At 44.3% G+C, this 27695-nt stretch overlaps 1 protein-coding gene across 6 annotated transcripts in view; it reads left to right on the top strand.

The window, feature by feature from the left end:
* Positions 1 to 26077, top strand: part of MTMR2 (myotubularin related protein 2) — a 61691-nt gene extending 35614 nt beyond the window's left edge. For all 6 annotated transcript variants that reach the window (XM_030234507.2, XM_018908430.3, XM_050980509.1 and 3 more), the window contains 13 exons: positions 2296 to 2371; positions 5623 to 5717; positions 5895 to 6005; positions 7992 to 8093; positions 8779 to 8862; positions 15613 to 15762; positions 16558 to 16746; positions 18801 to 18986; positions 19751 to 19957; positions 21526 to 21618; positions 22979 to 23092; positions 24499 to 24675; positions 25656 to 26077. In XM_030234507.2, the coding sequence (XP_030090367.1) occupies positions 2296 to 2371; positions 5623 to 5717; positions 5895 to 6005; positions 7992 to 8093; positions 8779 to 8862; positions 15613 to 15762; positions 16558 to 16746; positions 18801 to 18986; positions 19751 to 19957; positions 21526 to 21618; positions 22979 to 23092; positions 24499 to 24675; positions 25656 to 25817 (1746 nt within the window). In that variant the 3' untranslated portion in view covers positions 25818 to 26077. The remainder of the gene's footprint in view (positions 1 to 2295; positions 2372 to 5622; positions 5718 to 5894; positions 6006 to 7991; positions 8094 to 8778; positions 8863 to 15612; positions 15763 to 16557; positions 16747 to 18800; positions 18987 to 19750; positions 19958 to 21525; positions 21619 to 22978; positions 23093 to 24498; positions 24676 to 25655) is intronic.
* Positions 26078 to 27695: the final 1618 nt, after the last annotated feature.

Genomic DNA, 27695 nt, shown 5'->3' with positions numbered 1-27695 from the left:
TTGGGGACATTTTAGAGAAGTGTGAGTGAGCAGATGGATTTTATTAGACCTAGAAGAGACACTTTTTAAATTGGAAAGGCTTTCAACCTTGTCTACAGAGAATGATGTTGACAGGGAGGTCCTTGTCTTTCATACTGCTTGCCTATTCCCTCCCCCACTTGCAGGACAGGGTTTAAAACCCACCTGAGCACTACCCACCTCTGCCACCTCAGCAGATGTTTGTCATACCAAGTGCTTTCTATGTGTCTTACCTCATATTTGCTTTGGCTTGAGATACACCCCAGTCTCCCAAATGTTTACTGCTGGACGTGCTCCCGCTGACATCTGCAGGAGAGCAGTGAGTCCAGCTGTTGACCGAAGTGATCCTGGCAGCAGCTGCTGCCCGTGTGGGGTATGGACCTTCTCAAAGAAGCTGTGATCATGTTCTGAAGGCAGGGTGTATTTTCACTCATGTCCTTCCAAGATAAAAGGCCAAAAGATGACCACCACTTATGGGCTAATTAGCCAGAAGCTTCCATCTCATTTATCATAATCCAGATGTTACCCTGCTAATTTCAGGGCTGTTACTCAAGCACAGAATTGGATGCACAGGAGTTGAGAGTGGGTCTACATCACAGGCTTTTGTCAGGGAGGCCCTCAGTCAGGGCTTTGATGGGGTGTGTGATCTTTGGCCAGCACAGCTGTGCTGACAAGAAGTCCTCAACATCGATTTCTGCTCATTATAGCAGCAAAACCTTATTTTTACTGATGTTGATGATGTGGGGGAAGAGAAGCTTCCTGGCAAGTTGCTGCCAGTGTGAGTTCTGTCATTGGTGACCTCTCCTTACTCATCCTGTGGACCCCAGCCCAGCTGCTATGACAGCCTCCCTGGTAAGACCTGATCTAAGTGGGTGCAGTTGGGAGGTTTCTGTTAGGAAGCCAGGACTGTACTTGCTTTTATTATTAATGTTTTTTTCCTAAGAGTCTTTTGAATGCATTTTTTAAAATGTACATCTTGTTCTCAAGAAGGCTTTGATCTTGTTAATCTTTTCATCTATGCATCAATCTGTTGTGTGAAAATGCTGGAATGTGCTCTTATTGTGGCAAGGGCTTTCTTTGGGTTTGTTTCCAATTTTTTTTTTTTTTTTGCATAGTTTAGGGAATTTTTCTTCCCTGAGGCTCTCCCTCTGGCTTGATCCTACATGAAAGTTGACCACAGACGTGTCAGGTTCTAGAATGCCACTCTAGGCTATGTCTTTGAATTTTCTTTGCAGGGATTTCCTGATACCAAATTGAAGCAATTTTTTTCCCTTTCCTTACATTATGGTAAAAAAACACGTTTTGGGAAAGCCTGCACATTCAGCTGTGAGCAGCAATGAGCTCCCTCTGCCTGTCTTCTCCAGGTGGGACACATGCCAACCCTGAACTCAAAGGTTGTGGTTGCTATAGCATGAAGCAGAGTCTGGACTAACTTACCTGCTCTCTGTCTGTTTTAAGAGGTTGAACAAATTGTACTGCTGAGGTTGTGGTCATCTGTCCAGTTTGAGGCAGGGACAACATGATTAAATCCATCTACATTTGGTCAGATAGACTTAGCCTTAATCTCAATCACTTATATTTGCATTTCTCTCCTAGTTCTTACAGTTTAGACCTCAGGTTATGCTTTCCTAGTTACAGCCATGCTTTCCTAAAATGTCCATCTGCCCATGACAGAAGCTGTTCTTGTGAAAACCTTTGTGTAACTGCAGTCAGAGGTCTGAGAAGTCATGCTCTGTGGTATAACATGAACCCAGAGGAAAGTGACAAAGGGGTCATTTGGCCGGCCAAAAAAAAAAAAAAAAAAAAAAATCAAAACTGTACCTCCTATATATACCTGTCAAAATACCTTTGTAACTGAGTCAAGCCAGGACTTTTGCAGTTGTGGGACCCTCACTGAGCACAGTGGAGTGACCAAGGTGTCCTTTTCAGTTTTCCTCAGTGTAAGCTAGAAATTGCTTTGCTGAATATTGATGTCATTGTGGTAATCACTAAGCGCTTCAACTGGGAGAGGAACTGATTCCTTTGGCTCTGTCCATAACTGTGTGGGAATTTGACTTGTGAAGGTGGCCAGGGCAAGAGAAGGTTGGAGCATGAAAGGACACCTTGGAAGTGTGCTGCCAAAGTACAGAGCCTGGTGTTGGCCTCTGAAGAGACCCCAGGCAGTACTTCAAGATCTCTGAATATTTGTTGTCCTTGATACTCTTGACCTGTATGTGTAAACTTCTTGGTTTATAAAAACATAATGAATTTCTGTTTGTACTTGTATCTTTTGCCTAGGTCCTGAGGGAGGCTAATAAATTGGCTGAAATGGAAGAGCCACCTTTGCTGCCAGGGGAGACCATTAAAGACATGGGTACGTGAAGAGGAAATTCCTTATTGTTTGCTGACAAACAGTAGAATATGCATAGAGCAAAATATCTTGGCGGTCACTGACCAACAACAGCGCAGTGCAGATGTTTTGGGAGCCATGATCAGATTGTTTCATTAATTGAGCAATTGCACAGCACATGGGCCAAGGTAACTGTGTCTTCTTTTATCACATAGCAAGTACAAAGCAATTCAACGCTCTTGCCGTGAATGATGGGGTGTGAGTTGTACAGCTCTGCATTGGCTGCCTCCTGAGAGGACATGGATCAACTGTTTCAGTTTGTCCTTGCCACAGGGTAACTTCCTAGGCTGACACAGCACAATAATGTGTCTAATCTCTGTCATGGGCTTTAGGAAAGGATACACTGCTTTTGCAGGGAATTTACTGTGATGGAGGATGGGGTTTTTCGTTTTTCATCTGGACGTGCTGACATGCATCAGATTTGCTGATGCTCTCCATTCTGAAGCCTTGAGTAAGCCTCTTGATTAATTTTCTGTGAAAGATTTTGCATTTGCTTTTTTACCATGTTGCCATCCCCTTAAAATGGTAAGGAAGAGTGCAACTTCAGTCCTAAACATAAAAAATCAAAAAATGAAAACTGAAAATACTTCACAAAAAAGATTCACCTGTCAACAGCAATATAAAAACAAGCAAGAAAACCTCCAAACAACCACCTCCATAATTAATCTTTTTCTCAGCCTCTTGCTTCAGAGTCCTAAGGACTTTGAACTCGTACTCTAACCATACACTGCAGATTGATATCTAACTCACTCCACAGATGCTATTAGCTCTGACAATGAGGATTTTTGAAGGGTTCCTAGGGAATGGTATACCCATTCCCATGGTCAGAGTTACCCATGTTTTATCTGTTGGCAAATGGTGTGATGAGCCATGTAAATCTATAAGACTGGGTGGCTTTTGGAGTAGCCCAGACAGCAGCTGCCTGTTCCAGCAAGAAGCTAAAGGCAGCAAAAAGGAAATCTTTGTTATTCATCAGCAATAATTGTTTCCTGTTGAAAGTGTGAAGGAAGGCAAATGTAATTCTCCTTGTATTTTACAGGGAAGGGAAGAAAAATATTTTCAGCCTACCCAATAATCTAGGTTAAGATTGGCCTGTAAAAGACAGGAATTCCACAAGCAGGGGAATTGGTAAATCTGGTTTCCAGTTTCTTTCTCCCATATGTATTCTCTTATACATACCAAAGGCTGAGCTCATTAGGCTTTCCCGTGGTGATAGCACCACTACAACCTCTCTATTATATCTGGCATTCATTCTCACAAACAGTGAAGCACTTTAATGCCTTGGAGATCCCTGTTTATCAAGTAGAGACTGCTGAAATCATACAGCTGTGGCACTTAAGGTCAGACAAGCCATGTGTGTAGGTACATTTGTACATGCGCAGTGTAATTAAGTAAAATTGTTTCCTTAGGAAACCAGGCTAATAAAATGCAAATGTGAAAGGTGGTGTGGCTTACACACTGGCAAGGCCAGTGTTTGAGATCATGCCTGGGTTCCTTACCTGGAAAACATTTTTCTAGCACCTTTCCTCTTTACCCAGAAATCCTGCTCCTTTTTAGATGTAAATGCATGCTTTTCTTATTAGTGGATTTTGTTGGGGTTTTTTTAAGCATTTCAAAATTACCTTTTGAATAATGGGAACTCCAGTGGAAAAACTAGGCAGGCTGCCCTCACCCTTGTTATGCTTCCTGAGTCTGCTTTCAAACCTCTGTCAAACTAGTCTTTGAAAAGAAGTGATTAATAATCGAACATTAATGAAACACTTGGTTTAATTAGAAATGGCTATAAGCATTTTGTGTTTAATTGTCCTTCAAACAAATACATGTAAATTTATATAAATAAATAAATAATGGAATTACTAGCATGTTTTTTATAGATATGTATATTTTATTTCTTTTTAGCCAGATATTGTGTGCTACATATTTTGCTCCAAATTAGTCACTTCTGATGTTTTAAGGATCTTTCTTCACATCCAGATCTTGGGAGTCAAGGAAGACAATGCAGAAGCAGAGCTAACTTGAGGATGATTTAGTTATATGAGTTGCCAGTGCCCTGGAATAAGGCAGACTTCTTCTCTGTCCCCTTCTGAGCTAAATCTCATGGGATAAAGGTGGAAGAAATTTAGGTTCCCATTCTGATATCCCAGTAGCCTCACACCTCATGCTCATGCTTGCTGTCTTCTTGGTGGGAGGCAAGCCATCCCCCTGACACAGCCCTTGGAAAATGGGTCCCCTAGGGCTTGGAGGCTTAAGGTTATTCAGATGATCCATGGAATTTTTTCATGGATCTGGCAGCTCAGTGGGTCTCCTCTCTGTTTTTGAGGGGAGTCCTTACTTGTTGGTGATAGTGTAAACCATTGCCACAGTGCTGCAGACAACTGCTTCAGTGGCAGAAGAAGTGATAGGCAGCAGAGGTGAGGAGGCAACAACTTAAATCTTGACATTTTGAAGTGATATAAAACAGAAGGGCAGTTAGAGGTGTTTGCTGTGGAAAGCCAGCAGCACCTCTTTCCCTTTGCTGGAACAAGTGAGAAATGTTTGAGGCCATTTAAGAAGGGGACTGTTTTGAGTCACCATCACTCAGGCTCAAAAATAATTGAATTGTGCAGAGTAACTTGATCACTGACTTCAGACCTAAGATCAGCAGCAGCTGGCTATTACCCAGATTCATGGCTCCTGCAAATCACTGTAAATCTGCTGGCTTTTAGCATGAGGGCCTTCATCCCAGGGCTGACTCCACGTGCAAAGGTGTACAGAAGGACCCAAATATCCGAAAAACCACATGGATGAGAACTGCCTTCTCCTGCCCCTGGTGGCACAAACCATCTCGGGCACAATCTTTAGCTTTTATGCAGATTGTTATCAGCTTCAAAAGTGTGCATCCAGGCACGAGTGGTCTCCTCTTTTCATGCATGATGTTCTCAGCTACTGGCAGTAAGACCAAACAGTTTGCACTGAACACTGGCCTGTTGACAGGGGTAGCAGTTTTGTGCAGATGTAGGATTCTGGGTGACGGGGCTGTCTCTACCCAAACTCTTACCTTCTCCACAGAACTGAAACTTGCAAGTTAGCTCTAGGCTAGAACCACAGATTAATCTTGTTTTAATTTCATAATCTGCAAGGTAGAGCCCACAAATATTGTTGCTGGAATACTTTTTCTTCCATAAATTAACTGTGAAATTAACTACTTCTTTACTTTTTTTTTTTCCCCCCTTAAGCTAAGGATGTTACTTACATCTGCCCCTTCACTGGAGCAATCAGAGGAACCCTTACTGTTACCAATTATAGACTGTATTTTAAAAGCATGGAACGGGTAAGCTTTTGAAATAATCTGCTTTTGCTACCTTTTCAATCTTTAGACCTGGGTGTTGTTTGAGAGTATTTCTGTGTGAAATGTGGCTATATGTTTGGGAATATAGACATAAGGGAGCAGGAGCTGGGGATTTTTCCCCCTCCCCTTTTTAAACTCACAAATTTCAACTGTCTACAGGACCCTCCTTTTGTCCTAGATGCATCTTTAGGTGTAATCAACAGAGTGGAGAAGATTGGAGGTGCTTCCAGTCGTGGTGAAAATTCGTATGGGCTGGAGATTGTGTGCAAGGTAAACTTTTATCTGTGTTTTACAATAGGGGAAGGGGAACATATATTTTTAAAGGTTGTCTCTGTAGTATCATAGGAAGTTCTGCAAAATATTTTAGTCAGTATAACTTCACAGATGTCAAAAAACACTATTTTAAAAGTAGTTTTTGGTATTCTCCAGCTCCACTCATTTGAGAAGAGATCCAAACCTTTTTTCAGGCTTTGTGCTTTTCTTCATCATGGAAGTGTAGGCCTGCATCCTCATTTCTCTGGGCTGCCCACCAGACTTATTCTAGGTAGACTCCAGTTACTGTGGAATTCAGTAGGCCTTTCATTCATTTGCATTTCAAGAGCAGGAAATGTTTCCCCCCTATATCATTAGCTCATGTCCACCTACTGCAGTGCTTTACCATGATGGACTGGTGAGTAGCCTTCAGTCCTCCTCAGGGCTGTTCTTTCATTTCTTTCAAGGCAGTACATATTTCACATGTGCCTCTCCAGAACCCTTGGAATAACTGGAAATACACACTGCAATAAAAATTAAGAGTTTGCCTCTTCCTGTCTGCTTCCTGTAGACTCACAAAGTAGATAAAGCCACCATCTCCCCTCCTGAATCCATAACTCTGGATGACATGGCCTTTCTGCTTCCCTCAGTGAGCACATAGGAAGAGCTGGATTCAGAACCTTGTAGGTCTTGGGCTGTTTAGAGCTTGTCAGAGCCCCTCAATGCTAAAAGGATGCTGGATAAGAGCAGAGGGAGGAATGAATAGGAATCCCAAAGTGCTCTGGTCACTGCTGTGGTTTTGAGGCACCAGGAAGCTAAGCAGACTGTCAAGCTGTGGGTGTGCTGAGTCAAGACCAGTTACTGCAATCTGTACCAAATAATCCAGCTGATCCCTTGTCCTGTGGGAGTCACAACCCACCTAATATAGGGTGGGGGGGCTTGTGCTGGGAAGCTAATTTGTTCCCTGTTTTGATCTGGATTCCTAGTCCTCAGCCATTTTGTCTGTAGGCACACTGGGTCAGGTTTGGAGTGAACTGTATCATTTCCCTGTCAGGCACAAACTATAGGATGGGTGTTTTGGCCCTTTATAGCATATTTATATATGTCAGCCTGCTTCACCAGGATATGCACAGCAGCTTAGTGCAATAACAGAGTGGTACAGATACATCTCATGCATCCTGAAAAGTTCTCTGTCTGAGATCAGTCATGTAGTCCCTGTGAGGAAGCAAAGTCTTCAGCTGTTTATCTCATTCTGTGACTTGCTCTACCATATTCATGTACTTGAACTTGATAGCTCATTTCCTGTTGATGAATTTTAGACTCTTTACTGCAAGCATTTTAGTTGCAGGCTTGGCTGGAAAAACTTAGAGATGTTTTATTTGCTTTCCAAATTTGATTTTGTAGATTACTCTGGAAAGGAGGTCCTGGATGACCACTTTTTGTCTAAACTGTGCTGCTGCTCAAAGTGGAGGAGTTCTTGGTTTCAAGATATCCTCTTGAGTGCTCTGAGAGGTGGAAGCTTTAAAGGGAGATGGCATTGGATGCTTTGCACCAGCTGGCTGTTCTTGGGGCCCCTACATGCAGTAGCTCTGTGGAGGTACTTTGTTAGGCCATCCCCTCCAGTGGTCTTACAGCACTGCTTGACCTAAAAGCTCAGTGACAGCCAAGGATGTCTGTCTCACAAAGTCCTGCCAGTCAAACATTGCTTTTTCCTGAGCAGGGCTCTCACAAAGACTTTCAGCAGGTGGAGAGCTTCATGTGAAGGCAAAATGCTGTGGTCAGGCACAGCTGTGCCCTCCCTCAGCTGCTCTGCTGTTTTTGGAGGCTGTAGACAACCCCCTCAACCAAACCCAATGTTGCAACACAACATTGTTCAAAGTATTAAATCAGTGCTAGAAGAAGCATTGTCATGTGACCCCGCTTTGAATTCTGGCTTTTGGATTTTCCTTGGATTTTAAAGTGGTTCAGAAATTTGCAACTTGATTTCCCTCTTTCTTCCCCTAGGATATTCGAAACTTGCGGTTTGCTCATAAGCCTGAAGGGAGAACTAGACGATCCATATTTGAGAACCTAATGAAATATGCTTTTCCAGTTTCAAATAATCTGGTAAGTGTTTTCTCTTCAGCTGTTGCCAAAAGACACAGAGTAGCAGTAAACTGTTTTGTTCTGTCCCATCTACTTAATACAGCATTCACCTGGGGTGCATTTTCTTGGGGGATGAGAAGTGCTGGTTTTAAATCTGTTTTAAACTTCTGTAAGAGTTTAGATCATATAGGAAACAGGAAAAATCTCTTACAGTGCCTTCTTTCACACATGGGGAGCGACTTACTAATAAAGCCTTGTAACAGAGGGAAGGTACTCAAATAGCAGTGACATCCATCAGAGGTTCACAGCTAATGGTGACAGCACTGCCCCAAATCTAGAATGCAGCCCCCATGTTCTCTAATGTTATGACATTGCAATTGTTTCAAATGCTTGTTGAAAGGCTCTGGTTGTTAATCTATAAGAGCATCCTTGCCTAAGTAGTTTTATCTTCTCTCCTTAATAACAAACTTTTTTTGTCTGTGAAGTACTAGGTAATAGCCAAGCAAGATCAGGGACATATTGGAAAGTATATTGTTGGGCTAATTACTTGCTACAGTGAGAGTGTTAATCTTTTTTATAAAACCCTGAAATCAAAGTGTGATGGTGGGGAAAAAGAGGGGTCAGTCATGAATTACTATTTGAGATATCAAACATCATATAAATGGGCTCTGAGTGGGCTCTCAAAGGTAAATTTTCTTTCTTTCAGCCACTTTTTGCCTTTGAGTACAAAGAGGTTTTCCCAGAAAATGGATGGAAAGTATATGACCCAACTTGGGAGTACAGAAGACAGGTGGGTATTGTGCCACATCCTTCCTCATCCTCTACTGTTCAGAAACAAGGATCTGTGCAGTGATAAAATTACAGGTTACATGGAGCAGAGAATTAGTCTGCTGAAAAATGCTATGCGCAGGCTTGGTTAGGATGTTGTTTTTCACACTGCAGTATTTGCTGAGAGCAGTACAGCTTTAGAGATAGAGGCATCCACTGATGGGCATCAGCTCAGGTGGCATAGAGCTGACTTTAGGCTCTGCTAGAAAAAAACTAATGCTCTGGCTTGTTGATCAGGTTCTGCTGGCTGTGGGGAATGGAGGGTGCATGTTCCAGGTACATGCATCCCATTGTTGAGTTTCACACCTCAGTGCTTGCTTGTGTTGGTTTTAATTCTTTCCAGATTTTCCTTTCTGAAACAGCAACTTGGGAGGAAAAAATTTAGTGTAGAATGCCTTCACTATCTTAGGCATGGTTTCTCAGCATAGGGATCAGCCCAGAAAGTACTGTTATTTACAGCTGTGGTGTGTCCAGAGTAGACTGGTCAAAGGTATTAATGATTTTGCAGTGATTAGGCTGTTGATTAGGAATACTGTGGTAAAATCTTGAGTAGTCCTCTTTGGAGTAAAAGATGGGAGAATTTTGATGTTTATAATGAAATCATGCCTGTTGTAAAATTCTCAAGTAGAAAAAGGAGCATGATTTGGTGGCACGTTTGCCCTGGACACAATAAGCTTCTGTCTCCTCCAGATCCATCAGAATAAAACCAATTTTCTATTGTAAAATTAAGAAATTTAAAATCATGCAATCTAAAGGTTTATTTGGGTCTTTCTCATCAAATCAAACAATACCAGACCTCTCTCCCAGCCTAGTTGTTCATCTGATTCCTGGAATCCAAAACCTAAGGATTCATTTTTCTAGCTCTAGCCTTCTAAAAGCTGGGCATGCCTTCTAAATTGGTTATCTAGGCCTGTCATTAACAGATGGGAGAGAGTGCTTCACTGTTGGGGGTGATTTGTTCTCTCCTAAAATAGCTGCCTAAGATAGATTGCTGGCTTCTAGACTGCTAATGGGAAGCGAGATGTATCTTACTGTATCTTACTGTGTGCTGCCTTCAGTGCAAAGTGCATTTTGCAATGAGATGCCACAGTCTAAAATCCTGGTCAAGACAAACTCCAATTGTTTGTGGTCATTTTGTGTCTAAGGTCAACTTGAGCAGATAATGCAGTGATTACTGCTTTGTTTAGGCTTTACCTTTTTCTTGGTAGTTATTTTATGGGAAGATCTGCTTGTAGAGAAGGATTTGCAGCCCAAGTTATTTGAGCAAGATGCTTCTTTGTAGGGCTGAAAATTTTTGAGTAACACCTAAAAGAATACCTGTGCTATCAAAATAATCTTCCGTGGAAGGCACAGCATTGACTCAGCCAAGCATCAGTCAAAACAGGTGAAGTACAAAAGACACTTTTACAACACCTGGAAAGAAAAAAGGTGACCTTAGATAATTTCAGTGTGGATTATTCCACTTTCTAAATTCTGGCATGTCGGTTTTTATGATAGAAGCTTTTCTGTCCATATTAGTTTTTAGACTGTGATTTGGTGCACCTTAAATTTGTCAGGAATTTGGTGACATGGTGAAAGGATACATGTATTTGCACACCTGTGATTTGCAGCTCTTCATGGCCTTTCTGTAAAGAAAATGGGTGTAAGATGTGACACAGCTGAGGCATTGCTGCAGTGTGTACCTGTGCTGTGGCCTGCTTCTTTGTTAATTTTTTGTGAGTGGGGAGGACAACTTGCCTGACTGCTTCTATGTCAAGAAACCAGTGTCCATGTGCTGAAGCTCGTGGTGTTTTCCTTACACTGGTAACTGCAAAAGCAAATCCAAAGCAGGATTTTTTGCAGCCACAGCCTTTCTGAGTTTCCCCTGTGATGGGCCACGGTCACTACCATTCCAGATCAAACAATCCATCTGCTCCAGTTCCTTATCTCCAAAAGTGACCAACACCAGCTGCTGAAGAAGAAGCAAGCCATACTGCAGTAGATGTTTATGTTGTGATCTGGCCAGGAGGAGAATTTCATCCCTTTTGTTAGATTGATTTAGGTCCTGCAGCATGATGCTTTGTGTCCCCTCCAAAACTTTTAGGCATTTTGGTCTGTTTATTTAATTCCAGCATTTGTAACTATGGATGTTCAATTTATCTGTGTGAGTGTCGTAGCCTTTTTTCTTAATCCAGCCAGGTTCTGCTAAAGCAATAACAAATCCTACAGTAAATCAAGATTATGTCTTGAAATGGCAGCAGGGATTCGTTAACAGTGAAACAAAACTGGCATCATCAAATCAGATAATGGGATTACCTGTCTCTGACTCTATGAGTTGTGATCAGAAATAGAAAAGCAGGACATATGCACTGTCAGCAGGACCTTCTGGAATTGGTTTAGAAACTGTTAGAGAAGGGCTGGCCTAGGGCATCAGCAGCCCAGCAGGATGGCCAGGCATTCACTTGCTATATCTTAGGCCAGGTCAGTCTTTTCCCTAGGGGAGCAAGGGCACGTGGGGAGGGGAGTGGAGCAAAAGTAAACAACAACTATCAGGCATCCAGAAAAGACTTTTAGACCAGGATCCATCTTAATTTCTATGTCCACACTGGTAGACATGGCAAGTTTGAGTGTACTATTAATTATTTATTACAATTTTTATTAAGATTAATAGAAATATGTTGAGATGATAGCAATTGTAGCAATTAGGAAAGATAGTCAGTAAACCCCTAACTTCCCCGTTAGCATTCTTGGGAAGGATGGAAATATGTAACTTATTAAAAATCTGTGATTGTGTAAAACTATGGGGAGTAATAAACAACCTGTAGAGAACAAAAGGAACTCAGAGAGGTTTGAGATTTAGTTGGTAAATGGAATCACATGTGGCAAATGAAATTTAAAACTGAAATTGCTCCCTGATTTTTATTACACATGGGCTGGCAGAATATAAAACAGAATTGCAAAGTGAATAAGACTCACTTGAAACCAAAAGTCCTTAAGATGCCTTTGGAGTAACTTAAAGCTTTATTTTCCTTAATAAGGTGGGGGCATTTGGAAAATATTACAAGAGGTTGTGAAGTTGTGTGATGTTTCCCTACAAAAGTCATTCTTGTCTAATATCCTTTGCTCTGGTCATATCTGCTGGGGAAGTGTAGGGCTGTGGTTGCTGCTTTTAGGGAAAACACATAGAAACTAATAACTCAGAAGAGCTGGCCTGTTTTGAGGATTAAAGAAGTGTCCAGCATTAGTATACAAGCAGAGTGGGAAAGGCAGAGCTTGGTAACATCATCCTCCAGAGGATTGTTGGATGTAACTTAAGGGAGCAAAGTGAGGATTGAATGTTTTATGTCCCGTGGTTTAACTGAGGTCCTGCTTGTGCTGTGTATGTCTCTACTGCAGAACAGATCACAGCTCTCTGGTGCTGAGTGGACACAGCCTGGGCTCAGTAACTGGCAGAGGGACCAGCTTGGCTCTCCAGCTGTATCCTGTGCTCCCTGCTGCAGATCAAGGTGCACTTACATATGTAAGCTCAGAGTGGATCTGTTTGATCCCATAGAGAGGTGTGACTGCTTGTAACTACAGCAAGGAATTTTCTTTTTTCCTGTCAGTGAAGGATCCTCTTGTGCTTAACCTTAACCATGTGCTTTGCAAGGTGGTGATGTCAGTTCTGTGCTGGTGTGGCTTCAACAGTTTTTCCCTGCAAAAAAACTCTACCTCCCGCAACATCAAGTGTAAATCAAGTGACAACCAAACTCAAGTTCATTAAAGTATGGCATGAGTGTCTTGTCTAGAGGGAAATGAAGTCTAGTTTGTGTGTGGAGAGGACACAAAGGCTGTGTCTCTATGGTTAGATGACACAGTTGTAAGGAGTGTTCCCAAGCACAGGGGCATGTCTCAGGCATAGCTACAGACCAGGCTGTTACCATCCATCTTTTGAATGAGTGTGTTTGAGCATCTTTAGCCATGCACAAAGGTCCTGTGATGCACATCAAGGATCACCACTGGCATTTTGGACAAAATATCATGTTTGGAGGATAAATGAGTTTGTTAGTACAGATGTGAGATGCATTGTTTCAGCTGGGCTCAGTGAGAATGGCCATGGGTATTTTTAATTTATGACTGTATGTGTGGCTTTGCTGCCTTCCTCAGTTTGCCCTCTGGCATCCACCAGAGATATGAATTCCCCTAGAATCAGGGGCTGCTAGCAGCATTGATCTTTGTCTGAAGAAGACAGACCTGTGCAGAAGTCTCTGGTCACTAATGTGGACCTGCCATGTACCTTGGCGGCTGCAGGATGATCACAGCCTGCTTTTAGGGAGGCATGCCTGAGTTCCTCCTGCAGGTGCACAGGCAGGCAGTGCCCAGAGCCGCTCCTTACCCTGCAGAGGCCTATTGAGTTACATCTGTAACAGTTTTGTTTCATAGTAGGCTTTTGGGTGCTTACAACTTACCGGGAAGCAGTGAAATGCATCTTAGATGAGGAAATACCAGTGTGCTTTATATCACGTTTAGCTTTTTCTATTGATTCCAGCTGGAGAAAGGGCAAATCTGAAGCAGCACGAATAAATGCAGAAGCTACACTGCATTATGGCAAACGTCCAAGGAAGATGCAAATTCAGCTTCTCTTCTAGCCCACTTGGCTTATTTCTGTTTGCCTCCAGTCCTTAGAGAAAGTCACGATCCGAATCCGAAGCGTTCTGGGTGGTGCTGTGATTCAAGGCTCCTGGGCCAGGGAAAAGCAGACATTCCCCACAAGTCAAAAGAAATTTGAATGCTGGCGCACAGCATCTTTTTCTTTATCTGGGGGCTCGTCATGCATTTTTCTGGTCTGGGCTCTTGCAGATGTCCTTCAAATTTGTCAGTGTGGCAGCTGAAAGACTTAGAGCTTTGGAGAGCTTTAGAGCTCAGTTCTGGCCCAAGCAGTGTGTTCTGAAGCCACACTACCCAGCACTGTGAAGGGGGTGCTTCCAGTGCTTGCTCCTTGGTCTTCTCCATGAGCATTTGCAGAGTTGCTGGGTAAAATGAAAAGGAGCCTTTCTTTCACGTAGCTGCTTGTTAGCTCCCATTTTTCTTGCCAAGACTGTTCTGATAGCATAATTTTCATTCAGATTTGGGGGAGGTCAAATTTTCAGGAATTGCTTATGGATTCATTGCATGTGCTTATTAGGACAGGACTGAGAACTAATTAGCCATTAGTTCACTTCCAGGTAGTAAACAGACTGGTCACTGGCAAGAGTCTATCTGTTCCCTGACTGGGAGCAGAGCTGGTGGGCCCAGCAGATTCCATCTTTGCTGTGTACAGCAGGTAGACCTCTGAGCATCTTTTACCCACCAGTAAGCTTGAACTGTGTATACACACTGCTTCATGTCTGGTTCTGCCAATTCTTCAGCTTCAGACTGGGCCAAAAATAGCTTTCCTTCAGGCTTTTGGGGTGATCCTTGTAGTAACATTGCCTTCCCAGGGAGGGCCAAGGAACAGCAGTGGTTCACAAAGCAGTGTGTGACTGATACTAGACAGAAGGTCTGGCCTCCCCTCAGATTTCCCACCATGACCTCTTTTGGCAGTGTGACTCGCTGCTGGGATGGGAGACTGGCCACAGTCTGTGTGGGTCGGCCGTAATTGTCACAGCTCGTCTGACCCGTGTTAGATGTGCTGTTTATTTCCTGTGGGAGCTGTGACAGTGGTGATCAGTGTCCCACCACCCTGCTTTAAAATGGAGTAGTGTTTATTAGAACAGAGGCATGTATTGTGTAAGGAGTTGATGTTCCCCTAAAACACACTTGGTGCTTCACAGGCTGGCCATGTTTGCTGCAGCAGATGTGTCTTCCCCACAGAGATGCTTTGTGTCACTGCTCACCCCGGCTGCAGTAGGGGTCTGTTGAAATCTCTCCTTGCAGGCAGCTGCACCAGCCACTCCCCATTGATCTGTTTCCTCCCAGCATCAGCCAAACCACATCTGCAGGTTGTCAGGGTTGTCCCCATTGTGCTTCAGGTGTTACTTGGAGGTTGTTGTCTGGGAATCTTTGAGTGGCTTCTCCATCACGGCATGCTGAGCTCTATGATGTATGTGTGGAGATTCCCTGCTCTCTCAGCCCAAGTCCTCAGTTAACCAGAGAGCTTAGTGTGATGGAAACATGGGAGTTGCACATCACATAGTCACACAAACAGAGACATACAATTGTTAAGTTTTTGGTGTTTTTAGAGGTTTGCACAGTTGTGCCACAAACACTGCACTAAACCCAAATCAGGCTAATTTTTTGAGGTGTTTTACTGCCTGTTCTCCCTTTTCCTCCTCCCCTCCATCCTATCTGTTAAGTCCACTTTGTATCCCCAGTTTTCACCCAACACATTTGAACTAAGTGCCATGAGGGGACTGAGTTGGTCACCCATTCTATCCTGCTCCTGGCTCTCCTCTAAGCCCGTAATGAGACCAGGAGGTATCTTGAAGTTGGGCTCAAGGGGACCACCTGTGTTGCTACATTTGTAGCCTCCACAGTCCCTTTGCCATTGGTGACCCTGCCTGAAGCCCAGTTTCCCTGCTCTTCAGTGGCTTGAGCAAAACATCCACCTCTCTGGGGAGAGACGTGAAATACAAGTTACCAAGATAATGCATTCTCAGGTGCCAGCCCTGAATGACCTTCATTAACAAAAGCTGCCTTGAATTTCAGGTCTGGGGATTTGTCTGTGCTGAGGTCTCAGAGCAGCTCGTTTACTGACCTGCAGTTTCCTCTTTAGGGAATTCCCAATGAAAGCTGGAGGCTGACCAAGATTAACGAGCGCTACGAGCTGTGTGATACGTACCCTGCCATTCTAGCTGTGCCTGTAAACATTCCCGACGAGGAGTTAAAGAGAGTGGCATCCTTCAGATCCAGAGGACGCATACCAGTAAGTGGGACAGAAAAAGCCACTTTGATGTGGTTTTGTTACACATACCTTTGGGCAATAAGTAATACCAAGATCAGGCTGAGTGGATTCCAGGGAGCAAATAAATGGTCAGAAGATAATAAAAGTGACAGCAACGTGTTTGAGGACATAGAAAACAACAGTATCTGCTGAAACTACTATTGTGAAAGAGATGTAGACTAAACCAAAACTAGAAGATAAGATAATTTAGCACAACTCAGACCAAATCTCAGTTCAGTTCCTGGGAATCACAAGGCAGCCCTGTTTGGCTGTTTACAATTGTCTGGCCTACTCCGACTTTCAGGACAGAGAAATATGTAGTGATAGTCTTGATGAGAGAATTTACTTAATGAAATTAAGACAAAGCACATTGTTATGATGATTATTTCAGACGTAACTGAAAAGGAACTGGTTTACTTCTCAAGTCTATAGGAAATTCAGTCTGTTCCTAAAGTGCTTAGCTTTTACATGGTGTAACATAAAGTAAGACATAGCCCACATACTGACTCACACAACAGCTAGAAAAAACATTCTGCTTCATATTTAAAAGTCAGACTCAAACAATTTGATCACCTTTTGTTTGTTCAAACTTTGGGAATGCCACCAGAATGAATAAAGACAGAAGAGTTCTTTCTTTCATTCACTTGTGATGTAATAGAATCCAGCCTTCTGGAATCCCCTGATAGAGAATCCCAGAGGAAGCCGTTACAGGTAATTCACTTCATTGGTTTAATGAATCCCATTTTTACTTTGTTTATTTCCCATTTGTTTCTGAAGGTCTTGTCATGGATTCACCCAGAAAGTCAAGCAACGATCACGCGCTGTAGCCAGCCCATGGTGGGCGTGAGTGGCAAGCGGAGCAAGGAAGATGAAAAGTACCTTCAAGCCATCATGGATTCTAATGCCCAGTCCCATAAAATCTTCATATTTGATGCAAGGCCTAGTGTGAATGCTGTAGCTAATAAGGTTGGGTATTTTTCCTCTGTCTAAAACTGGGAATGTAATAATTTAGAGCACATTTCCCACCACCATTTCATATTATTCTTAAGAATCACAAGGGTTTTCCACTGCAGAAGAAGTCTGAATGCAATGATCTGATTCTCTAGACAGACTTTTATACCTTCACTGGTATCTGTAAGATATCAGTATGACTGCTGATGATTCATTCTATTGATTTACAATGGGAAATGACAGTGGAAAGGAAAAAGAAAATTGAAGTAGTACTGAGGTCAGACTCTAGCACCCTAGACCTTGTGTTTCACCATTTTTCAATTCACATTGTTGAAAGACTGCTCCCTCTAACGGGGCTCAGAGCCCTGTCCAATCTGACCTTGAACGTTTCCAGGAATGAGGCATCTACCACTGTTCTGGAAAACTTGCTCCAGTGTTTTACCACCCTTATTGTGAAAACATTCTTCTTTATGTCTAGTCTGAATCTACCCTCTATTACTTTCAAACCATTACCCCTTGTCCTATCGCAACAGGCCCACCTAAAACATCTGTCCTCATCTTTCTTATGAGCCTTCTTTAAGCACTGGAAGGCTGCTATAAGGTCTCTCTCCAGGGCCTTCCCTTCTCAGCTTTTCCTCACAGGAGAGGTGCTGCAGACCTCTGATCATCTTTGTGGCTTTGATCCAACAGGACCCTGTCTTTCCTGTGCTGGATGCAGCACTCCAGCTGGGGTCTGAGCAGAGCAGAGCAGAGGGGCAGAATCCCCTCCCTGGCCCTGCTGCTCTCACTGCTTTGGATGCAGCCCAGGACAGGATTGGCTTCCTGGGCTGCGAGTGCCCATGGCTGGGTCTTGTCCAGCCTCTCATTCAGCAGCACTCCCATGTCCTGGGCAGGGCTGCTCTGATCTGTTTATCCCTCAGCCTGTGCTGATGCAAGGGATTGCCCCAACCCAAGTGCAGCACTTTGCTCTTGGTCTTAACTTCATGGGGTTCCCATGGACCCACTTCCTGAGCTTGTCCAGGTCCCTCTGGATGGCACCCTATCCTACAGGAGTGTCAGCTGTACCACTCAGTTTGGTGTCATCTGCACATCTGACGAGGGTGCATTGATTCTTCTGTTTGTGTCACTGATGAAGATATTAAACAGCACTAATCCCCATACAGACTCCCCAGGGTCGCCACTTGTCACTGCCTGGACATTGAGCAATTGGCCCCTACCCTCTGGCTGTGACTATCCAATTTCTCACCCATTAAACTGTCTGCCCATCATCTCCAGTGCAGAGAGAAGGATGGTGTGGAGAACTGTGTCAAAGACTTTACAGAAGTCCAGGTAAATGACACCCGTAGCCCTTCCCTTGTCCACTGCTGTAGTCTCTCCATCATAGAGGGCCAGTGGGCTGCTCAGGCAGGATTTGCCCTTGGTGAACCATGCTGACTATCCTCAGTCACCTCCCTGTCCTCCACATGCCCGAGCATATCTTCTAGAAGGATCTGTTCCATGATCTACCACACCTAACAAAGGTGAGGCTGTCAGGTCAATAGTTCCCAGGGTCCATCATTCTTCCCTTCTAAAAATTGTGTTATTGTGTTCCATGCCATCACTTTAAGCTTTGTTTTAATGGTGGAGCTGCTTTGTTGCAGTAAAGATCTTTTATTTTTTTCTTTTTTTTTTTTTATCTGCCTTTCCCACTACTTAGGGAAGGTAATTAGTGTGTGGGTTATCCTCCTCTATAATAGTATGGTAAATTTTTAAGTGATAGATTAGTGAATGTAATGAGTTAACAGCTTGAATGGGGATAAATTATAATTACAGAGGAAAAGAAGGCTTGTAATGTGATATTCTTTGGTAAAAATTACAGCATTCATTAGGTATGGCAGAAGAGAGACACAAAGTGTGTGCCTGTACATGTTTGCTCCCAGCTGTAAGATAAAGCCAATGGTTTTTGCCTGCTTTAGATAGCCCAGCAACTGTGGTATTTTGTTAGCTGTTGTTTGCTCAGGACAAATGACTGGGATAAAGTACAAAATATGGTTTTGCTTAATGATTTGTATGTGAATTTTGTTCTTCAGGCTAAAGGAGGGGGCTATGAGAGCGAGGATGCCTATCAGAATGCAGAATTAGTGTTCCTGGATATTCACAACATTCATGTTATGAGAGAGTCGCTGAGAAAACTGAAAGAAATTGTGTATCCCAATATCGAGGAGACTCATTGGCTATCTAATTTAGAGTCAACTCACTGGCTAGAGCATATCAAGGTACGCATTTCCATTTATAAGCATTTAAAACTGTAGTTATTGGAGTGAGGAATCTTAAGGAAATGAGAAGAGGGACAAGAGAGGAGGCTGAAATACTGAAAGATGGTGTTTTGGAAGTTAAGGATGTTTCTGGATGACATGTAACTGTGAAAGGTCTGCTTAGAACTCAGGAGTCATAGAGTTTCCAAGTTCTTGGCTCGGCTCCTTGACATCCTGGCCCAGACAAGCAAATGCTGGGAGTTTGGGCCCATTATTGCCTGGCCCAGACAAGCAAATGCTGGGAGTCTGGGCCCTCTCAGCCTTTCAGGAATCCAAGCGAGTCAGAATAAGGAGGCAAAATGTTTTGCCTTCTCCAGATACTGTTTTTCAAATAATGGTCTTTTCTAAAATTGTCCAGCTTACACTGTTGCTCTGCTGATGCAGGCAGGGCAGATCTGCTCCTGGGGCAGCTGCAAGGTGTTGGCCATTCCTATCAGACACAATACACTCCTGCATTCAAATCTTGACTTGTCCAAGGACTGAGTTTTATGCAAAGGCACTTCTAGGGTTGTGCCTACACTACAGTTTAGATGTGTCGTCATTGTGCTGGAGCAGAAAATGTGTTCACCAGTTTGCTGTCCTAGTTATAAAGTAGTTGGAACTGATTTACCATTCTCCTTGAGGCAAGCAGAGCCCTTGGTTTGTCCTGTGCTGTCACTAGACATTTTTCATTTATAGTTTCTGTTCCAAAGAGATTTTGTAATTTGTTTCTTCTCTTGTCCTAGCTCATTCTTGCTGGAGCCCTTCGGATTGCTGACAAAGTGGAGTCGGGGAAGACATCTGTGGTGGTTCACTGCAGCGATGGCTGGGACCGCACAGCCCAGCTGACCTCTCTGGCCCTGCTCATGCTGGATGGCTACTACCGCACCATCAGGGGCTTTGAGGTGCTCGTGGAGAAGGAGTGGCTGAGCTTCGGCCACAGATTCCAGCTGGTGAGTCCCTAGCCCATGGAGGGCACTGAACAGAAACTTGGTGTCCTTCTTGAAGGATTTTAGAGGAGAGGAGTTTAACATTTCCTGTGAGAGGTTTCCTGGCTGAACTCGCAGAAGAGAGGTGAATGCTGATGTTATTGTTTTCTACCTATAATTCCATTTACCTCTTAACCTCCTTGGGACTGTATTGGTTAGATACAGGGAACAGGTGGTATTTAAATGTCTCAGGTGTCTGATAATGTCATGTTCCCATGCTTAGGCTTAAACTAGCAGTGTGCTTTGGGTTCGGTGCTGGCGTTTCTGCTGGGAGCTGGCAGAGACCACTGGGCATTTTTTGTCTTTCTTTCCAGTTCAGTCCATTTTCTCAGACTGCTTGGGCACCCTCATCTAAGAAATGCTTTGGTATTGAAGAGGTTTGGGAATTTGTTTATAGCCTTGACCTCACATTTCTTCAGGCACACTTTATTTTTGGAGAGGCTTCTAATTATTTAGGTGAAAGAGCAGCAGTTTGAGCCTGGACCAAGAGCAGTTTGTGGTTGTGCCCTAGCAGTTGGCAGAGAGGCAGCTTTGTGGGCTTATGACACAGCAGTTTGTTATGTTTTGCACTGATGGGAATTGAGAGAGCCTTTCAGTACTATCCTTTCAGTCTTTGTTCCCATCATGTTTTCATTGTAGCTGTTCTCTAGCAGTTGTTAATTTTGCAAGGGCTAGAGCAAGGCCTGTGTGCAGCACTTGCAGTGGTGGGTTGCACTGTCAAATGCTCTGAGGAGGGTGGGGAAACTGAGGCACTAAAGCGACTGAGGTCCTGCTGCAGCAAAACTTGTTATCTGGTATTTGAGCAATGAGTGTTTTAGCTCTTTCACTGTCTAGGCAAGGAAGATACCAACAGTGATTTCCTTTGGTGAGGGGAGAACGGTTTTAGGGATCTCTGTTACTTACGTGTTCTTGTTCTATCTTTGTAGAGTACTCAGGGCTCCCAGGTAATATATAATCATTAACAATGTACTCTGCTAGTTCTGAGGAGTCGTGCCTCACATGTGTTGGCCACACAGCACGGCCAGGGTTGGAGGCTGCCTCTGGGAATACTGTCATTGCTGCCTCTCTGGAGGTGGCAGGAGATGGGCTGGGCTGGTGTTTGTACAGCTCTTGGAAGTGGCGAGGTGTTGCATGACGGTTATCGCCGCATATCGTGCCTGTAGGTAGTGTTTGCATCTAGCACCCTTCCACTACTGAAGTAGCCAGGACAACAGCTGCAACTGAAGCAAAAAGCATTCTCATTTTTCTTCCCTCTGAACTTTAGCTATTAACTGAAATCAGTGCCAGCATAGCATCTGGAGCCTCTACTCAAACAACTCTTGTTTTAACTTAGCATGAAAATATCCCCATAAAGAATTTTCACTTCAAAGACAACGAGAGTAGCTGTCCTTTACTCCTTTATCCACTGATATGGAAAAAGCAATACCAGGACTCATTTGAAGTTTTTTAAAGCCTTTGGTAAAGGTTTAGGTGACTGAGAGCAGACCCCACGAAGCCCTGTGTGACTCATGTTCTTTGTCCTGCTCCTTCAGAGAGTCGGCCATGGGGACAAGAACCACGCGGATGCAGATCGCTCTCCCGTCTTCCTGCAGTTCATCGACTGCGTCTGGCAAATGACGAGACAGGTAAACTGCTGCGTGGCACCTGTGTCCACAGAGCCATGCACACTGCACCAAGACATTGCACGGTGTCTGGACACAGGAGTGGTTTCCAAGCTGACATGTGCAGGCTCTCCTTCCTGGGCTTGTACTGTTCCTTTGATTCTGGCAGGAGGCTTTTTGGGAGTCTGTTTAGCACAGAGCCTGAAAGCACTTGCTAATGCATGTCCCTAGCACGGTGGGTACAACAGATCCCTGTTGCCCCTGCTCAAGCTGATCCTGTAACATGTTCCATTTTAACTTCATCTGAAGGCAAATGTACTGCTCCCAATTCATAATGTGAGGTACAGAGCTGAGTGCCTCACTTCAGACCTGGAATGGCAAAGGTACAGTCCAGGAGACATCCCCTATGTCTGGGAGATTTTTCCCCAGGAACATGGAACCTGGAAGGTTTTTTTTGATCTTCTGTGACACAAAAGTTAGCTGTGGTCACTGAAAAAAAGCTAGGCTCACCCTGGGTTAAATCAGGAAGAGTGGAGGAGAAAGATGGCACTATATATGGAAGAAAAGGATACCACTACATATGACACTGTACCACATTCATCCAGAGAGAAGAGGAGGCTTTACCATCATCAAAAGTCACTTTCATTATGGTCTCTTTGGATTGCTTCTACAGCTAGGCATCCTGACCTGCAGCTGATGAGGTCAGGATGTAACAACTGGGGCAGCCTGGGAAGAGGAGGTTGGTTGTGAGGGAGGAAGGCCTCCCAATCTCCTCTCCATCACTCCTGCATGTCTTTGCAGTTCACTGCATTTATTCTTATCAACCCTTTGTGGAGCTTCAGTTGTCCCTGTCTCAGGTCAGATTGATTCTGCACAGAACTCAGCAACAAACATGGCCTGTGCCCATAGACCTTCTGCTCCTGCTGACCTCTGTCACAAGGTGCCTCCCTGCTGTTCCCTCTGGGAAGTGCCGTGTTAGGCACCCAGGTTATTTTCATTTAGCTCTGGGAAATTTCCACTTTTTGAATGTATTTATTTCACATGTGCCTTTTGTTCAGAGTCTGGCTGCATGGCTTGTCATGAGGGACAGGCATAGCAGAGCAAGCTTCAATTTGAAGCAGCACTGAGTGTACATAAACACAGTGCTCTAACCCCTCAGACCTCTGGCTTTTGCTCAAAATTCCTCTGAACATGCAAAGCAGCTTTCCAAGAGGGAAACTCTTGCTCCTGGAAGGAGCAAATATGACCCTGAATATCCAGCCAGGCAGGGAACAGGGACAGATCCAGTTCTAGAAATCAAGAGGCCAACTTCTTACCAAGACCACAGCATGGGAGAAAGTTTATTTTCCTGTTTTAAATCCTAATTTTCTATTTCTGCCTAAAGTTTCCTACAGCATTTGAGTTCAACGAGTACTTCCTGATCACCATCCTGGATCACCTGTACAGCTGTTTGTTTGGGACCTTCCTGTGCAGCAGTGAGCAGCAGAGAGTGAAGGAGGTAAGACAGCTTCTCTCCAAGGTGAAAGCCTGTTCCTGATCGCTTTAGCTGGCTAGATATTGCTACAGAAGCTGGTTCCTCACTCAAGAGATAGCTGTAGATGTGAGTCTGGGAAATGCCAAGCCCCCTTCTCAACAGCTGGGACTTGGGGGAATTTGCATAAGCTGCTGTCTGTTGGAGGCTTCATGTTTCAGAGCAGCACCATCTCCTTTCTGGACATGCTGTCTACTTCCAGTTAGTCACTAGTGGTTGAATAACTCCTGGTGTCTCCCAGGCAGTGGAAATGCAGTTTTGCTTTGATCTTCAGTTTACTGTAACCATCTCTGTGGAAACTGGTACTTTTTTGTCATGCCTCGTCTTTGAAGTGATCCCTTTAGGGTGCTTTTAACTACCTAGTGCATGCTGTCATTCTGCTCACAGAGGTTACAGTAAGTAACTGGTCTTTATGTGTGTTCTTGCTGTGCTTGCATCTTCCTGGGAGAGGACAACTCTCCTACTATTATTAAGGACGTGCCTCTCTGTCCTGCCACAAGCCAGCTCTGCCCTGCTGTCTGGCAAGGTTTGTTTGCCCAGGGAGGAGTGTAGAAATGTGTACATCCAGACCCAGTCTGGAATTAGGAGGAAAACAGTGGCCCTCACTCTGTCTCACCTACCTAAAGATGAAGCATTCTGTCACCAATGGCTGCAGCCTAACAGCATGGAGGTACACGAGGGCAGTGCTGTGTGGACCTGATGTGATTACATGTGAGAGAACATCAGTTAAAAATAATCATAAAAACTAGCTGGAAAATAAAAGTGATAGCGTTTTACTATAGTGAAATCAGTGTCCCTGTTTCTCTGGATTCCACAGTGATTGAGTAATTGTCATTTCCAGGGAAGAAAATCTGCATGCTGTTTGCACATGGGTTTGGTTTTTTTCTTTTAAAGGCCTCAGCCCAGTGAAGTACTTAATCTAGAAAGTACTTCAGCACTGGTTTCAGTGGGAGTATTCACAGGCGTAATTATTCCACTAGATCAGGGCCTAAGTCAAATGTTTTCTTTTTTTCCTTTGCAATTAAATACTCCAGCAAGTCCTCCAGGAGCACTTCAGAGAAGTGAAGTTTAACTAAAGCACCGGCAGTTCACATGCCAGTGTCCCCTCGCTGTAGCAGTGGTGATTCCTGTTCTGTGTTGACAGCTGGGTGGGTCAGAGGGGTTGTTCCGTTCCAGGGCATGTGTGCCTGCCTGCATCCCTGTGCTTTGAGTACAGTAACCACATCAAAAGAACAGTTTGGGGGGTTTTTTTTAAAGCTACAAGAAACAACCAGCTCCATATTAATGACAGGCATATGTCTATCCTGCTACAGTTTGTAGATAGCTGGGATTCGTATGGCAAATAAAGCCTCCTCCACCCCCTTCCCTTACAGAGCCTTCCAAAAAAGACTGTATCACTTTGGTCTTACATCAACAGCCAACTGGAAGACTTTACTAACCCCTTGTACGTGAGCTACTCCAACCACGTCCTGTATCCCGTGGCCAGCATGCGCCACCTCGAGCTGTGGGTCGGCTACTACATCCGCTGGAACCCCAGGATGAAGCCTCAGGTACGCCTCTTCCCACTCCTGCTGCCCTCTCTGCTAGTACCAACACTTACTTTGGAGTTCAAGAGCTTTAGGTAACGTGCAGATTTGTGTCACCACTGCTCAAATCTGAAAACAAACCCCTAAATTCAAGTGCCACCAAGAGCAAGCACCACCTAGAGCTGCCTAATGCGGGTGCCCAGCTGGGCATCACCACCTTGTGAAATCGGCAGGAGCTGAAGATTCTCAGCAATCTGGGAAATTTGTCACTTAGAATGTGGGAAAAATTATCTGAGTTCTCTTTACAAAAGATCTTAAAACCCCTATGACTTCTCTGGATGTGGGGTTTATATAGGAATTTTAGGGCTGTATTTAAATTACTGGTGATGGGAACCTGGTGCTTGCTCTGGCTGCCTGAGGCAAGCCAGGGGTCTGACCCCAGCCAGCAGGAAAGCTGGCTTGCCCAGGGCAGGCACCTCAGACTAGCAGTATGAGCATGACCTTGACATCACTTTTTAGTAGAAAGGGACAAAAATTCCCAATTGTTTCAGTGCCCTTCAGTGTCTGCAGGTAGGAGTTCTGCAGATCTGCAGCGTTAGAGACAGGAACCAGCAAACACTTTGCAGTACTGACTGTTCAACAGTCAGAACTGTGTGAAAATGTTTAGAAGAACCTGGCTGGGTTTTTTTTTCCTCCCAAGCCCCTGAAATTATGTCCAGGCTGAGATGCCATGGCCAGTGTCCCCCAGAAATGCCAGAGATCAGAGTTTGGCAACTGTCACGTTTCAAAATACGTACAGACTGTTTAGTTTAGTCACCATTCTGTGCATGTTGGATCCAAATGGGCAGCCAAGAGCCAGAGCAACCCCAGGTACCTGCGGGCTGGAGACCGATGACACTCATCTACCTCCTTCCCTCATAGCTGTAAGGCCAGCAGCAGTTTTCTGCTTCAGGCTCCCTCTTCCATACAGATCTCCCAGTGCTCAGCCACACATTTCCTTGCAGGAACCAGTTCACAATCGCTACAAGGAGCTTCTGGCCAAGCGGGCTGAGCTGCAGAAGAAAGTGGAGGAACTGCAGAGAGAGATCACCAACCGTTCCACCTCATCCTCGGAGCGTGCCGGCTCTCCCGCACAGTGCGTCGCTCCCGTACAGACAGTTGTATAATACGGACTTTTTTCTGCTGACTACCTTCCCAGGACCATGGGGGGCAGCTTTTCTGAAACCACCTGGATTTCCAGCATGGTGCCTGGGAGATGCCAACTTATTTATTTATTTCTCTCCAGGGTAATTTATTAGTACTGTAGCACTAGAGAAAGCTTAAAGCAAAAACCAACACAGACAAGACCCCCTATGCAATTACCCTTCTCAGTGGCTAGCTTATAATACAAGCCAATTCCACTTGCCACCTGTAAGAAGCCTGGAGCTTGCTCTTTGTTCACTGATGTGCTGGAAATCACGTGGCTTGAAAGAGTCTCTGCATGAGCATGAAGTACTGTGGAGGAAAAACATCTGCTCAGAAGTTTGAAAGGCCAAACCTGACTTTGTATCGGAGCCTCAGATGCAGGTGCCATCACACACCCTCCTGCACAGCAGAGTCAATGAGGGCATTTGCCAGCACACCTGGAAATAAGCAACAGCAGTGTCTGAAACAAGTCATTCCCTTCACCTCAACCTAGATCATAGGAAGCCATGTAAATGATGCCTTATTTAAAGAAATGGCAGCTTCTCCCAATCAAACACTGCAGTAGAGGAGCAACAATACAGGACATGATTTTGTAGGACAACGTTTACTTCCATCTCTGCAACTTTAAAATCTCACTTATAGTTTACAGTGGGTGTGCCAGGATGCAGCTTAAGCACCTTTATTTCAGAGGGGAGCAGAGTGGGCTCCCCTGGCTTTCCACAGCTCCTCTGGCCTCCAGTGCCTCACAGTCATCAGGGGAAAAGGTAGTGGAATACCAAGGGGCACGTGTGAACTGCTGGGATCAGCCATTACATTTTGCTTGGGTAAGCATAATTAGCAATTTTAATGCTTCTGTGCAGGGTTATTGTGGTGTACTTATGGTATTTCAGCTTTCTGCTAACTAATGGAAGCAACTGTGCATCAACCAAAGACGCCTTTCTGCCTGCATTGCAACTGCTGCTTTGATTTTTCTGGCAGACTGAACAGCTTAGCCATTTTCTAAACCCTACCTTTTTCCTCATAGTCTGCTTCAAGAATTGGTGTCACTCAACTAAGCTCAAGCTGAAATTGAATTTGAATACACAAATTTACTGTAGGGGATACAACACATACTTGGTGAAACCATGACTGCCCCCTTGCTCTTCCAAACAGGTAAGCACAGGGTTGCAAAGGAGGGGTCTTAGAGCAAAGGCAGTTAAGTATGTGCAAGGCTGCTTCTTCCCCTCTCTGCTGAGGAGAAGGGGTACTGCGTGGTGTGGGTTCCTGTGTTGCTTTTTTAGGACTGCATCCCGGACTGTTGTCACCTGTTTAATATACCTGTCAGCTGCTTCAATCCGCTGCCATTCCACCAGAGAAGGATTTTTGGAGGGAGCATAAGAGCAGACCTATTCCCACCTAAGAAATGGCCTTTCCAAAGCCACATTCCTTCCAAGGCAGTTAGCAGTCATTTCCTCCTGCAGTCTCCACTCTGCCTGCTCTACTGCTGCAATCACCACTCCATGCTTACAGAGAAATCCACAGCCACCTTCCAACAGGAGGAGTAACAGGCTGCACAGCATCACCACGCTTGCTATGGGGTGGCCTGTCACAGTATGGTTCAAATGTGCAAAGAATCCACACAAAATACTTCCAAAGGACTCAGATTTGCTTTGAGGTTAAAGGGCAGGTCTGCTCTTACCTACAATCACTATATAAGATGGTTTCAAGCATCATTCTGTATTAGCAAATTGACTATGTGTGTATATTTTGTTTCTCGATGAAGGCTGTTTGGTTTCCTTAATGCTAATAAAAACAGATAAATTGATAAGGCTCCTGTGCTCTTATTTTCAACTATGTGATTTTCCAAAGGACTTGCAGGA

The sequence above is a fragment of the Serinus canaria genome, chromosome 1 (assembly GCF_022539315.1).
Source record: "Serinus canaria isolate serCan28SL12 chromosome 1, serCan2020, whole genome shotgun sequence".
In the NCBI taxonomy this organism is placed as follows: Eukaryota; Metazoa; Chordata; class Aves; order Passeriformes; family Fringillidae; genus Serinus; species Serinus canaria.
This window is presented reverse-complemented; position numbering and strand designations above follow the sequence as displayed.